The 14,843-nt window shown below is 51.1% G+C and overlaps 2 protein-coding genes across 2 annotated transcripts; both read left to right on the forward strand.

The window, feature by feature from the left end:
• Positions 1 to 2,556: 2,556 nt before the first annotated feature.
• On the forward strand, positions 2,557 to 3,041 carry LOC103657283 (40S ribosomal protein S27-like). Its single transcript, XM_040632994.1, has one exon. It carries the CDS (start codon positions 2,611 to 2,613, stop codon positions 2,863 to 2,865), a length of 255 nt encoding a protein of 84 aa, XP_040488928.1. The 5' UTR covers positions 2,557 to 2,610; the 3' UTR covers positions 2,866 to 3,041.
• Positions 3,042 to 8,011: 4,970 nt separating this feature from the next.
• Positions 8,012 to 11,146, forward strand: KLK4 (kallikrein related peptidase 4). Its single transcript, XM_040632985.1, has 5 exons — positions 8,012 to 8,080; positions 9,233 to 9,395; positions 9,833 to 10,083; positions 10,170 to 10,306; positions 10,873 to 11,146. Exons 1-5 carry the CDS (start codon positions 8,020 to 8,022, stop codon positions 11,023 to 11,025), a joined length of 765 nt encoding a protein of 254 aa, XP_040488919.1. The 5' UTR covers positions 8,012 to 8,019; the 3' UTR covers positions 11,026 to 11,146.
• The last annotated feature ends 3,697 nt before the right edge of the window (positions 11,147 to 14,843 follow it).

The raw sequence follows: 14,843 nt of genomic DNA on the forward strand, positions 1-14,843 counted from the left end.
CATCCTGGGATGCCTGGGTGGCTCAGTCATTAAGCGTCTGCCTTTGGCTCAGGGCGTGATCTCAGGGTCCTGGGATCAAGACCCGCATCGGGCTCCTCCGCTACGAGCCTGCTTCTTCCTCTCCCGCTCCCCCTGCTTGTGTTCCCTCTCTCGCTGGCTGGCTGTCTCTCTGTCAAGTAAATAAATAGAATCTTTATAAATAAATAAATAAATAAATAAATAAATAAATAAATAAGGACATCCTGACATTTGTGACAATGTGGATGACCCTGAAGGATGTTGTGCTCAGTGAAATAAGCCAGTCTCGGAAATACTGCATGATTACACTTCTATGGGATATCTAACCACCAACACATACTTGAACAAGACTTTTTTGTTTAAGAGTGGATTTCATATGTTCCTGATAGGGAACAAATCAGCAGCTGAATTTGCTAAGCTAGGGGGTGAAGTCAAGATTCGGTTTTTGATTGAGTTCTGTGTAGTGTATTTTCTTACTTTGTGAGTTCCTGATGGCCGAGGTGAATATCATAAGAATCCTCCAAGGTGTTGCTGAATTTTTTTTTTTTTTAAGATTTTATTTATTTGAGTGAGAGAGTGAAGAAAGAGAGTGCACACAAGTGGCCGGGGGCGGGGGGTGGCGCAGAGGAAGTGGGAGAAGCAGACTCCCTGCAGATCAGGGAGCCTTACGCCCGATCCCAGGATGCTGGGATCAGGACCCGAGCCCAAGGCAGACGCTTAACCCCTTGAATTTGTTCGCATCCATTTTGAACGACACAGAAACCTCTGATCTTTGGGTTAGCATCACGTTTTGTGAAACACTGTTTCGGATATTTGCAAAGGAATGTTAATATTAACAACAAAAGTGAACATTTGCGAAGTACTTCCCATGTGTACCAGGCTCGGTATTATTGATGAGGGAACAGAAAGCAGGCTGAGGACAAAGCAGAAACTGACACCCCACCCCCCACCCCTCCCGGGGATGTACAGGCCGTTCCTCGGGCACTCCTGGCTGCCCTAAAGGAAAAAGAAATAGTGAACCTATGGAGACCACAATCCTGCAAGACCTGAGTCTCCCTCAGTTTACAAATGTCTTAGCGATCTACAAGAATGAAACATTTCTATCAATAACCTAGCTTCCAGAAGGAAATGTAGATACAATTAAATGTCCTTATAATCTGCAGCCTCCAGGAAGTTCCCAACGATCTTCATGTTAATGCCTTACTGGAGGGGTAAACAACCTTAACCTGACAACGCAAGGCCTCCAGTATCCTGTAAGTCTTCTTTAACATATGAAAGTCCTTTCTCAACCTCCCTTTTTCCTTACCTCCCCCGACCCCACAGTATATAATCAGCCACCCCTCACAACCCCAGGCAGCAGCTCTTTCTGCCCACGGGTCCTGTCCTCGTGTTTTAATAAACTACCATTGTGCACCAAAGACGTCTCAAGAATTTTTTCTTGGTCGCTGGCTCCGGACTCCACCCCACTGACCCTCACCCCTAGTCTACAACCTCATCACTATCGCTTTATGTGTATTAACTCATTGAAACTTCCCAATGTTCTGTGAGACAAGTAATATAGTTATTCCCATTTCACAGATAAGAAACAGAGGCACGGAGAGACTTGGTAATGTGCCCAAGGTCACCGGGCTAGTGAATGGCAGAGCCTGGATTTGAACCCTGACAGTCTGGGTTCCAGAGTCTGTCTCTTAATCGGTGTAAAATCAGTTTGGAAATGGTTTCTGTTACTGTAAATCAGTTATTAGGAAGGGCATTAATCCTTCCCTCATTTCTTCACTCAGTGAATATTTACTGACTACCCACCACGCTCCAGGCGTTCATTGTGCTTGGCCCTGGCGATATAATGGCGACCTTGGCGGGGATGTTTTGTCCTCATGAAGGAGCTTGTGTTCTGGTGCAGGAGACAGACACCTTGAATAAGTGACTCACTAATGTGTCATGGGATTTTGCGGTAGATAAAATAATGCCCAGCAGCAAAGATGTCCTGTGAATATATGATCTTACTTGGGGACTTTGCAGATGTAATTAAAGATCTTGAGATGCGGTGATTAACCCGGATTACGCAAAGGCTCTTCTAAGAGCATCAGAGTTAGACGAGGCAATGTGACAATAGAAGCAGAGCTTAGAGTGATGCGGTTGCTGGCTCTGAGCGTGGGGGAAGAGACCCCCCGGCCAAGGAATACAGGTCCATCTAGAAGCCACAAAAGGCAAGGAAGTGGATTCTCCCCTAGAGCTTCCAGAAGGAATCAGTCCAATGAGATTGTCTTTGGACTTCCAGCTTTCTGAACTATAAGAGAATAAATCTGTGCTGTTTTAAGCCAGCAAATTTGTGATACTTTCTTGCAGCAGCAAATTGGTATAGATTTATATGCTGAAAATAAGTTTTATACTGGTAATCAGGGTTTATATACTGATAATAAGGGTAAAGGAATGGAGCCACTCTAGACAGGGGGGCCGTCAGGGAAGGATCCTCCGGGGAGGAGACATTTAAGAAGAAACCTGAATAAGGACACAGACAGGTAAGATCGCGTGCTGTTCGCTCAGGGTGTCGCCTTAGAGATCCGGACTGGCTGGGATTGCGAAAGGGTCAACATGCCTTTGGCTAGAGATTTACTACACCCGTCCTTGGAAGAGGAAAAGAAAAAGCATAAAAAGAAACGGCTAGTTCAGAGCCCAAATTCCTATTTTATGGATGTAAAATGTCCAGGTTGCTACAAGATTACCACGCTTTTCAGCCATGCTCAGACGGTGGTTCTTTGTGTAGGCTGTTCAACAGTGTTGTGCCAGCCAACAGGAGGAAAGGCCAGGCTCACAGAGAGGTGTTCGTTTAGAAGAAAGCAGCACTAATGATCCACACAACCTCTTGAGTCTGTGTTATATCGCAGAAAGACTTATCAGTTCAGTAATTCCAGTTAATCTACCAAGATAATGTAATTATGTTTAATTTTGTAAGGTTTACAACAGTGATCTCCTATTTTGGTGTCAGTTTTTCAATAAAGTTTTGATTATGGGCAAAAAAAAAAGGACACAGACAGGTAGATATGTGGGCAAAGAGCATTCTGGGTAGAAGCAGCAGCAAGTGCAAAGATCCTGTGGTGGGAACATGTTTTACATATCTGAGAAGCAGCAAGGAGGCAGGTACTGCTGGAGCGGGCAAGGGGGCAGAGGGAAGAAGATGAAGTCAAAGCAGGAGCAAAGGTGGAGAGATCATGGATGGGCCTTTGGGTCACAGTGAAAATTCTAGCTTCTACTCTGAATGCGATCAGAAGTTTTTCGGACCAAGTTTGTGTGTTAAATATTTTTTCCTACAGCTGAGGGCCATTGTAGGTCAGCCCGGCCAAGGATCTGCTGTTTCTAGAGAGTTTTTGGTTGTTTTTGTTTTGGGGGTTTTTTGGAGGTCAGTGACACTTCTGGGGACCAAGATAAACAGGAAAAAAAAAAAAAAGGTGACTGCATCCTCTCCCCCACCTCTACAACCAGTTTATGAAGTGTTTCTGGCAGTTTCCATTTAAGATCACTTGATACCACTTACGCTTTGACCCCATTTGATTTGATTCCTATTTTCTCCAAATCAGCTCTATCCAATCAAAATATAACATGAGCCGAATATGTAATTTAAAATTTTCTAGTAGCCATATTTTTTAAAAAAGGTGGGAAACAAGCCAAATTTTAATTTTAGTACTATTTTTATTTTAACCCAACATATCCAAATTCTGATCATTCCAACATATAATCAGTATAAAATTAATAGTAAGATAGCTTACATTCTTTTATACCACCTCTTCAAAACCTACGGCCACATCCCCATCCAAACACTAAATTTTCATCAGAAATAATTGATCTTTATGCAGCCTATAAAACTTCAACTTGAAAAAGTCGATTCATGTACCCAGATGTTCCAAATGTACTTAAAACCTTTTCAGTAACGGAAGCGAGATTCAGTGTTGACATTTAAATTAGTTGAAATTGAATACAAGTTAAAAGCCAGTTCCTCTCCCACACCTGCTGTGTTTCCCACACCTGCTGTGTTTCAAGCGCTCGGGAGCCCCCCCGCCGGGTGGTCGGACAAAGCTGATCTAAATCCGACCGGCAGGAAACGTCTCAGTCACTTCTGGGGTTCCCTCTCCTCCTCTGCAAAGCGGTGACAGATAACCAGCTTGGCTGGGGCTGGAAAAACGGGGGAGAGTCCAGGCTTTTGGTGCACGGGGGTGTCATCTTCATTTCTGCTCCTTTGATGTTCAGAGGTCCCTCCCAAATCCTGTTGCTGCAGAACGGCCGGGAGATGCCCCCCATGGTGGTCCCCACAGGCACGGCCATCCTCCCATCGTACACGTGGTCAGGATGCATTTTCTGTCGCTCCCCAGGCTCGAGGAACCTACAACTCTCTCTCTCCCCATTCTCCCCCATTCCAGGCAGACCCCAGAATTGGCCCGCTCAGTGCTGGCCTCTCTCTTGCCTGGGACAGGAACAGACAAGGGAGATGCCCACACGAGGCTTTGTGGGTTTTTTCCTACTGAATCCCCCATTTCTCGTTTTTGTTTTTTTTTTAAGATTTTATTTATTTATTTGACAGAGAGAGAGAGAGGGAGAGCACAAGCTGGGGGAGCGGCAGGCAGAGAGAGAGGGAGAGGGAGAAGCAGACACACTCCCCTCCCCTCGCTGAGCAAGCGTGAGGGGCTCTATCCCAGAATCATGACCTGAGCCGAAGGCAGAAGCTTAACCAACTGAGCCACCCAGGCGCCCCTCCCCACTGCTCTTAATAAAGAAGGAAAACACTTCACTTCCCTTCGGGTCATATAATCTGCCCCAGTGTAGATTTAGTTATTAAGTGAGACCGGGTTGAGGCCATTTGGCGGGAGCCACATCCCTCTGGGAATAGACTGAAGCAGCCATGAGTGGGAGCGGACTGGGAGAGGGGAGCTGAGATGGGGGACCGCCTAGGTCTGAATTACATTTTGGAGGTGCCGCCCTGAGGGCCTGCAGGTGAGCGGACAACCAGAGGGGACTCGTGAATGGGGAGCCGCTTATGCAGAATGGGGCCTGGGCACTAGGGTGGGTCACACTGGGGGAGATTCACACTCCCTTTTGTCTATGTTTTTAAATGACTCCCAGGATGCACGATAATTTCTCCATCTCTGTCCTGATCTCTGTCTCTGTCTCAGTTTCAGTCTCTGGCTTTCTTGTCTCTGTCTCTCTCTGCCTTTATCTCTTCCCCCTGTTCTCTCTCCCTGTCTCTGTTCCTCTCCATCCCATGGGCTCTGTGACTTTATTTCTCTCTCTGCTCATCTCTGTCTCTGCCTCTGTCCATCCCCCACCCCAGCTTGGGTTCTGTGCCAGGGAGCCCCGTTCCTGGGTCCACACTCCAAACCATTCCCACCTGCCGGGCCAGAACCGTCTCCGTGGCATAACTCTCCCATAGCTCTGTCCTGGACCCGTCCCCAAATAAGTGGGTCACTTCTGTCTGACCTCAGGCAGGACAGGGCATAGAAGAGGCCACAAAACAGGGACAGAGAGACGTGATGTCTACTTTCCTCTCTTTCCTTTCAGCCGCCCAGCCCTGGCCCCAGCATTGGCCCCAACCTGCCTCCTGCCACCGTCCAGACCTTAGTCACGTCTGGATGGCTGTGAGACCTGAGCCCACCCTGCACCCCCACCCCTCCTCCTTGCCTCCCTTGTCCTCGTGGTCAGAGCTGCTGGTCCCAGGACCAGGGCAGGGCTGGGGGTCTGTGTGTCACCAGGAGACTGAACACAGGCAGATAACTGGAGACAGAACCAGAGAACCAGACAGGCGCTAAGAGAGAGCAACAGAGAGAGACAGGGTCAGAAAGACAGAGACGAGGCCACAGAGAGGCAGAGAGAAGCACAGATACTCATGCTTCATCATCACGGTCATCTGTCGCCCAACCCCTCATCAAAGCCGTCCACACCTGCTCCTTAGGTGACCTCATCCAACCCCATGGCTCTAAACACCACCTCTCCCCTATGACTCCCCACTGCTTCCCAGCAGCGCTGACCCCTGCCTGCCCGGGCATCCAACCGCTTGGCCCCTGGCAGGCGTCCCCAGCTCAGCTCTTCCCCCCACATCTCCTGCCCGCCTCCACAAAGGGTGACACAAATGGTCAGACCAAGCCTCGCAGGCACCATTCTTGCCTCCTTTCCCCTCCCTCCCCACTTGCCATCCCTTGGTGAGTATGTCGGCTCTACCTTCAAAGTGAAACTTGAGTCCGCTCATTCCTTGTCTCCCTGGACCACAGCATCGCCCACCTGGACTGCTGCCACCAACCCCCTCCGTATTGGTCTCTGCTCCCTTCTCACCCTGCAGTCATTCTCCACCCAGGATGTCTCTTAAAAGTAAATAAGATCATGTTACTCCCTCTACCCTTGTGCTTAAAATCCGTTGCGCTTAAAATAAACCCAAACTTCTTCCCCAGCACTGAAACAAACCCCTGCACAATCTGCCCCGTTCCTTCTCCTTGGTCTGCCTTGCACACACCGAGTTCTCACTTTTTCCTGCAAGGCTCACATAGCATGGTGGGTGTCAGCCTAAATGTCCCCTCCTCTGACTCCCCAGCCACCGCCTTGTCTGCAGAAAGCCCGCTGCCCCAGTCATTCTACTATCACCCGCGTTCTCTCTGCACACAGGTGACTACCAGATATTTCTTTTCAGTTTTTCTGTTTGGCTGTTTCCCCTGCTGGGATGTGAGCTCCATGAGCACTGGAATTTGCTTGTTCCTTCCTGCATCTTGAGTGCGGACAGCAGAGCTCCGAGCATGTCATGTATGCACTGCTCTTTACTGAGCAAAGGCTTCATGGTGCTCCCGCTTCCTGGGCACCTGGCACTGTGCCAAGGCACTTTCCCTGCATTCTCTTTTTGGATAGATATTTGGGGAGTGAGGAACAATAGTTCCCCGATTTTACAGGTGGGAACATGGAGGCTCAGAGGGATGCAGTCATCCCAAGGTTCCGAAGGTAGACCACGATGCTGTCTGGATTTGAACCCAGGAAGGTTTGCTGGGGAAGCATAGTAGGGAGACAGAGGGAGGGAGAGAGAATGAGAGAGATTTAATAAGAGAGAAAATAAGAGAACATGAGAGAGAGAAAATGAAAGAACAGGAGAGAAAAAGAACACGAGGGAATGAGAAAGGGAGAACCCAGAAACAAGTGGGACCCTGGTCCCTGCTGGGTCACTGCTCCCGGCACCTCTGGCCCCCTGACGGTAGCCTGGCACCAGCGCTGAGCTGGAAACTGGCAGCACCTGACCCCAGGAATGTGTCCCCGGGGGCAGGCCGGCCCAGCTGGGGATGCTTATAAGTCGCACAGGGGCCCCTGCAGGAAGCAGCTGGTGGGAGCGCAGCCCAGCGCAGGAGCTCCGAGCCCGGAGGCAGCCAGGTGAGCGTCCTGTGGTCTCCGCCCCGCCCACCGCCCCTAAGAGCGCAGTCTCCCCACAGCTCCACGCCACTGTGAATCTCAGCCTCGGGACCCTGTGTCTCCATGTCTCCTCTCCAAAAAGGTCTCTCACTCTCTCCCTAGTTAGAAGTGTCTCTTCCTTTCTCTCTCTGGCTCCCCTAGTCTCTCCGTTTCTCTGAATGTCTCTGTCCATGACTTGGGGCTCTCCGTCTGTCTCTGATTATCTCTCGCAAGTGCTCTGTCTCAGTCCCCTCCGACCCGCGGCTCCCCATCTCCATGCTCCTACTCTCCCAGTTCAGAGATGGAAGGACATTTCCTCCATCCCTTCCTCTCCACCTAATTCTCTCTCTTTCCGCTTCTCTCTCTCTCCCTTTATCTCTCACTCTAAATCTCTGTAGGTTCTGGGGCTCTGGGCGAGGATCTCAGACCTACGATGTGTGTGTTGGGAGGCAGGGGTGGCTTAGGTCCTTGTCTGACCAATCATATCCTAGGGGGACAGAAAGAGGGAGACAGAGACAGAGGGAGAGATTTGAGCTGTAGGTCCCCCCCCCCCCACTCATCAGAAACTGACCCTCCTGCGCAGGTGCTGACGTCATGACCACAGCAGGAAAACCCTGGGGCTGTTTCCAGGGGTACCTCATCCTTGGTGTCACAGGTATCTGAGTGTGTGTGTGTGTGTGTGTGTGTGTGTGTGTGTCTGTGCCTAGGGACACAGTGTTTGTTCCTGTGCAGGTATGACTCAGTGTCCTCCTAGATATGACTAAAGCTGCCTGGGACCGTGCTCTCTGTTTACACACGTGCACGTGACCGAGCTCTCTGCTTACACACATGCGATTCCTGGTATCATAGTGTGTGCTGCTGGTGCATTGTGTGTGTGTGTGTGTGTGTGTGTGTGTGTGGCTCTGCACACCTCTGCGTGTGGTCAAACCGGTGAAAGGCGGTGCGTTTGAAGGACTCTGACGGTCTGTGCCTGTAAATATCCCTACTTCCTGAGTCTCTGATCCACGGACCCCCAGGGACCCACGGCACGGGGCGACGTGATGGGGTTTCTCGGCGAGCCGGCTTGCTGCTGGTGCGACTGTGGAGGAGGCTGAGCCGGGGGAGGCGGGACTGAGGGCCACAGGGAGCGACACTGCTTCCTTGAGCGTCTGGCTTTGTCACCTTGTGCCTATACCCTGTTTGAGGGTTTCTGCCTGTTCTGGAGGGTTGTGGCCCGGGTAATGCATGAGCCTGGCGTGGTGCTTCTGTGTGTGTGTGTTGAGGGGGGGTTGGGAGGGAGAGACAGACGGAGAGAAACAGTAAATGGGTCTTGGAGATAGGTGTGGCTGGCTCAAAGCTGCAACTCCCTCTCGACAAGAGACCCCTCTCCTCTACCCGGATCTCCGCTTCCGGACTCCCATCCCACCCCAAGAAACCTGATCTGGTCCGTAAAAGCCCTGCATCAGGACCCCGCCCCCAGCAGGCCTGGTCCCACCTCCTGAGCCTACCTCGGCATTCCTGACTCTGCCCCTAGGAGCCCTGACTCCGCCCTCAAGATACCGGACTCCACCCACGGGTCCTTGGTCACGCCCCTGCACTGTGACAGCCCCCCGCCCCCCGCCCTCGGGAGCCCTAGTCCTGCTGTTGGGCCTGCCCCCCAGCCTGGCCCACGCCCCTGCACCGATCCCTGCCCCCAGGAGCCCTAGCTCCACCCTGAGACCATCCCCAGTCCCGACTACACCCTTTAAGCCCTAAGTCCGTGGCCACCCCCCACCCCAGGAGCCTTGGTTCCACCCCGAGCCGGCCCCTAGCCCTGATCCGCCCTCAGGATCCTTGGCCTCGAGTAGCGGCGGCCACATCATAAACGGCGAGGACTGCAGCCCGCACTCGCAGCCCTGGCAGGCGGCACTGTTCGCGGAAAACGAATTCTTCTGCGGGGGCGTTCTGGTGCATCCGCAATGGGTGCTGTCAGCCGCACACTGTTTCCAGGAGTGAGTGCGGGGGGCGGGGGGGGGAGGCGGGGCCGGGGCGGGGGGCGAGGGCGGGGGAACGGGAGCAGGATCCGGGACGCACTGTTAGCTGAGGGGAGGGGCCTAAGGTCAGGCTCGGCCTCAGTGCTAAGAGTGGAAACCTGTGTGGAGCGAGCCTCTGCGAGGGAAGTGGGGGCTGTTGCTTTGGAAAGACTCAGCCCGGGGTCGAAATCCCATCTCAGCTGCTGAGTCACTAGTGAATTAAGACAAATTCTTGTCGCTGGATTATTGATTGTGTGAATGAGGATTTGAGATGTGTCCGGGTAGCTCTTAGCGCCACACTTTGCGAGGAGGATGGGGTTGGGGTAAATGGGTGGAGATGGGGTTGTGCTGGAGGGTGACAATGGAGATAACGGTGTAGTTGCCACGGAACTAACTCGTCCCCCGTGGCCCTCCAGCTCTTACACCATCGGGCTGGGACTGCACAGTCTTGAGGCCAACCAAGAGGCAGGCAGCCGGATGATGGAGGCTGAGCTCTCCATCCAGCACCCAGAGTACAACAAACCCTTTATCGCCAACGACCTCATGCTCATCAAGTTGAAAGAATCCGTGTCCGGGTCTGACACCATCCAGAACATCAGCATCGCCTCCCAGTGCCCGACCGCTGGCGATTCTTGCCTCGTTTCTGGCTGGGGTCAGCTGATGGATGGTGAGCTCCTGCGTGTGAGTACGTCCGCCCTTCCTGAACAGTCCCCTCCCAGCCAGAGGGGGCTGACCCAGATCTCTACGTCGCAGGTGGGCAGCCCCAAGTGCTCCAGTGCGTGAATATCTCCGTGGTGCCGGAGGAGATCTGCAGTTCTTTCTATGCTCCCGTGTATCACCCCAGCATGTTCTGCGCCGGCGGAGGACAGGACCGGAAGGACTCCTGCAACGTGAGAGATGGGGCAGGGGAGAGGGAGGGAGGAGGAGCCGGGGTGGGGATGGGGGTGGGGGTGGAGGTGGGGATGGAGAAGGGAGGGAGGGGCACTCGGGGACAAACAGACCCGGGGAGACAGAGAGATGGAGAAACAGAGTAATAGACATGAGTGCGCACGCACATACACAGAAATGCCTCAGGGAGAAACAGAGAGGTAGACTCATAGAGATGAAATGCAAAGAGAAATGGTGTGTGTGTGGGGGGGGTAATATATCCAGACATGCAGAGAGGCACAGAGACTCTGGGAGTCAGAGACAGAGAAACAAGCCACAGGGGGAGATAAAACAAAAAAAGAGAGACAGACAGCATAACAACAAATCCAGGAAAATCGAGCAGCTGTTGGGACCTAGGGGAGCAGAATTCCCCCCAGTCGGGGCACTGGAAGGGGCCTCGAGGGTGTGCGTTGCTGTTGTTTATTTCCCTGTCTTTGTCTCTTGGTGTCTTTGGGGTCCTTTCTGATCTCAATCTGTCTCCACATCTCTGTGTTTTGGATTCTCTCTCTCTTCCTCTCTCCAAAACCAGGGTGACTCTGGGGGCCCCCTGGTCTGCAACGGGTCCCTGCAGGGCCTCGTGTCTTTTGGACAAGCCCAGTGTGGCCTACCCCACGTGCCAGGCGTCTACACCAACCTCTGCAAGTTCACTGACTGGATACAGAAAACCATCCAGGACAGTTAACTCCCGGGACTTGGACCCAAGCAACCGAGCTCCCAATATATGTTGCAGAAGGGATTCAGGACCCTAGGTGTCCAGTGCTTTCCTCCCTGACACCCAGGAGTCTAGACCCCCAACCCCCTCCTCCCTCACCCCAGGAATCCAATCCCATCAAGAATCTTTTCCTGTACACAGTGCCCCCTAGTGGCACAATGTTGATCCGGCCTTACCAGTGGCAGAGAAGGTGGTTTTTCACCTTTTTTGTCCCCTTCTCTTAAGCCCAGAAATAAAATCTAAGAGAAACACAGCCTCTGAACTGTCCTCCTTGCTTGCATTCCCATTCAAAGGATTCCAGCAAGTAGCTTTTCCTCCTTGGCCTCTAGTTTCCCCAGGAGGGCCACTGGGTTCCCAAGGGAGGAGATATGCTTGAGAGGTTAAGAGAAATTGATTCTGTGGATATAGTCCAATTTCAAAAAAGTCAAGTCGGCAAATGGCAAATTAATGAGGTTTTCTTGCTTAGTTTATTTTGCTTTGGTTAACCTGTTTTGGTTTTGTCTTCTTAAATGCACTTGAACAATTTTTCATTTGAATTTGCCTCAGAACCCTCCTGCTGTAACTGGGGCATGGTGAGAAGAATCATGGAGAGATATGGAGACTGAGGGCAGAGATGCGGGGAGACTGAGGGCCTAAGAATATTTGGAATTGCTATCCTACTCTTCATTGATAAATTATATTCATAAGAACATACAGCTAAGAATGTCTATTCAAGAATATATTAATAGGGGCACCTGGGTGGCTCAGTTGTTAAGCATCTGCCTTTGGCTCAGGGCGTGATCCCAGTGTTCTGGGATCGAGCCCCACATCAGGCCTCCGCTATGAGCCTGCTTCTTCCTCTCCCACTCCCCCTGCTTGTGTTCCCTGTCTCTCTGGCTGTCTCTCTCTCTGTCAAATAAATAAATAAAATATTTTTTTAAAAAATATATTAATAAATATATTATTTGGGAATCTATTCATCTGGAGATACTCCTCAAAATATATAAAGTAGGGAGTGAAATAACTAAAAGTGAAATAAACAAATTCCCACCCACAGAAGAGGATTTAAAGATGGCTCTTAGAAAATAATAGAATAGGGGCGCCTGGGTGGCACAGCAGTTAAGCGCCTGCCTTCGGCTCAGGGCGTGATCCCGGCGTTACGGGATTGAGCCCCACATCAGGCTCCTCCGCTAGGAGCCTGCTTCTTCCTCTCCCACTCCCACTGCTTGTGTTCCCTCTCTCGCTGGCTGTCTCTATCTCTGTCGAATAAATAAAATCTTTAAAAAAAAAAAAAGAATGTAAAAGGCTGTTCCACGCTGTTTTAGAGACACACCAAAAGCTCGTGGAAAAGTTGAAAGCCAAAAATGAAGATTTACCAAGAAATATTACTGCTAAGAATGGTAGGGGAGCTTTACGGATATCAGTCAATTTAGGCATTAATACTAAAACCATTACTAGGCAGAGTGGGTCACTACAAAGTAATAATTCTTCATAAAAACTTTGTAGTAAATACAATTCCAATTTTTTTTTAAAGATTTTGTTTATTTATTCAACAGAGATAGAGACAGCCAGCGAGAGAGGGAACACGAGCAGGGGGAGTGGGAGAGGAAGAAGCAGGCTCATAGCGGAGGAGCCTGATGTGGGGCTCGATCCCAGAACGCCAGGATCACGCCCTGAGTTGAAGGCAGACGCTTAACTGCTGTGCCACCCAGGTGCCCCACAATTCCAAATTTGAATATTCATAAAACAGCTTCATAATACTTCATATAAAAATTGATAGGACTACAGGGAGAACTAGAGCAATTCATCCCATGGAAATGTGAGATTTCAATGCCATTGTCATGCAAAGGATCTGGTATCACACAGACTACATTCTCCAGCCGCGATGCAAGAAAATTAAACTTTAATATGCACATTAACATAATACCCATACCCACAGAAGTTAAAATGCAACCACTCATCTGAATAATTCATGATAAAAATTAAATCATGATGGAAAAAATGGGTGAAAAAGTCATCATAATGGAAATTTTTAAAAACTAAGAACTGGATGATAAAAACATGACATACAAAACTTGTGGGGAGCAGCAGATTTATAGCTTTGAATAATTAGATTAGAAAGAAGAGTGGGTGAATATAAAGGAGCCAAGGTGTTAGACAAAAATAGCCAGTAGACCTAACGCAAAGGAGACTGAGGTGGGGAGACCCCCAGAAATAAAGATCGGGCACTAGCTGGAGGTGAGAGCAGCCTGGAGCTCTGGGTCAGAACTCGCTCTCTGAGTGCCTGGCTCCACCCCATGCTCTAAACACCCTGATGGGGGTCCGGGAGGTGGGTGGGCTGGGGGGTGTGGACTGGAAGAGAGCAGCATCTGACCCCCAAGGCGTGTGTCCACCAGTCGTAGGGGTGGGAGAGCCTGCGGAGAGCAGCTTCTAAACGTCGGCGTGGCTCCAGGAAGCAGCGGCAGAATGGAGCTCACCCCAGCCAGGTGAGTGAGTGACGGGCTAGTCTGTGTCCTGCCTCTCTGGCCCCCACTTCACCTTCTGGGTCTCTAACGTCTCTGTCTCTCCATCTGTGAGTCTGAGTCTGTATCTCTGGCTCGGTAATTTCTCTCTCCCTCTGTCTCTGCTCCATCGCTGTATCCTCCAGATGCAGCACCCATCAGCTCTCCTGTCCTGCTCTCTCTCTGCATCGTCTGATTCATCCCAGCTTTCCTTTCCTTTCTTTCTTTCTTTCCCTTTCCTTTCTTTCTTTCTCTTTCTTTCTTTCTTTCTTTCTTTCTTTCTTTCTTTCAGATTTTATTTGCTTATTTGTCAGAAAGAGAGAGAGCACAAGCAGAGGGAGAAGTAGACTCCCTGCTGGGCGAGAAGGCCAATGTGGGACTCGATCCCAGGACTCTGGGATCATGACGACCTCAGCCGAAGGCAGACGCTTAACCCATTCAGCCACCAGCCTTAGCTTTCTGTCTCTTTCTCTCTGAAACTCCGTGTTTTTGAACCTCATTGTGTGTTTCTCTTAATTTTATTTTATTTTTGTCACTGTCACGCCATCTTCCCTCTGCTGCCACTGTTCCTAATTGTTGCTGACACTTTCTCTTTTCCTCCTGGCTGTCTCGCATTCCTGTCTCTATGTCTCTAGGCTCCCGTCTCAGGGCTAAAGTCTCAGGGCTGAGGATGAGGTGCCCTTCCTGCAGCCCTTCTCTGCCCAGAGATCTCTGGGGAAACACTGGAAGCACGGAGTGAGAGGGGAATGGTCAGGCCTTAGCTAACAGCCTCACACTCACCTAAAGACTTCCCCAGGACTCTTGCATGGGCAGAGAGGCCCGGGGTTGGGGAGGGAAAGAGTGTGAATTTGAGAGGCTGTGCGCACCCAGGCGGGTTTTGCAACTGTTGTGTCGGAGGGTGGGGAGAGGCGAGGTGTGGAGGGAGAGAGGTGCGTTAGAGTGGTCGCAACGTGGAGCTTTCTTGACTGGAGACTGCGTCCAGGCCTCACCGTCATGAACCTTCCTTGGTCCTGACCCCGCCCCCCGAGCTCTGGCCCCGCCCCAAGACCAGGCTCCTCCCCTTTGTGCTCTGACCCGCCTCCTGGAGTACAGGCCAGGCCTGGAGGGCAGACCACTCCTCTGCATCCCCTGTGGGTGCTCTAGAAGCCCAGTGTGGGGCTTGGGGCGGGGCCTGAGTTGGAGGCGGGGCGGGGCCGGGGCGGGGCTTCGTCTTGGGGGTGGGGCCTGAGTAGAAGAGCGCGCGCTTTTCCTCAGCTCTGGAAAAGGTTTCCGGCCAAAGCTGGAGAGCAGCGGAGACGGGATGGGCTT

The sequence above is a fragment of the Ursus maritimus genome, unplaced genomic scaffold, assembly GCF_017311325.1.
Source record: "Ursus maritimus isolate PB19 unplaced genomic scaffold, ASM1731132v1 scaffold_19, whole genome shotgun sequence".
Lineage (NCBI taxonomy): Eukaryota > Metazoa > Chordata > Mammalia > Carnivora > Ursidae > Ursus > Ursus maritimus.

Bases quoted from the DNA above. Each gene is read 5' to 3' on its own strand.
- LOC103657283 (XM_040632994.1), top strand. From the start codon at position 2,611: ATGCCTTTGGCTAGAGATTTACTACACCCGTCCTTGGAAGAGGAAAAG.
- KLK4 (XM_040632985.1), top strand. From the start codon at position 8,020: ATGACCACAGCAGGAAAACCCTGGGGCTGTTTCCAGGGGTACCTCATC. The intron at 9,396-9,832 runs GTGAGTGCGGGG...GTGGCCCTCCAG, and splicing joins GCCGCACACTGTTTCCAGGA to CTCTTACACCATCGGGCTGG. The intron at 10,084-10,169 runs GTGAGCTCCTGC...TCTACGTCGCAG, and splicing joins CTGGGGTCAGCTGATGGATG to GTGGGCAGCCCCAAGTGCTC.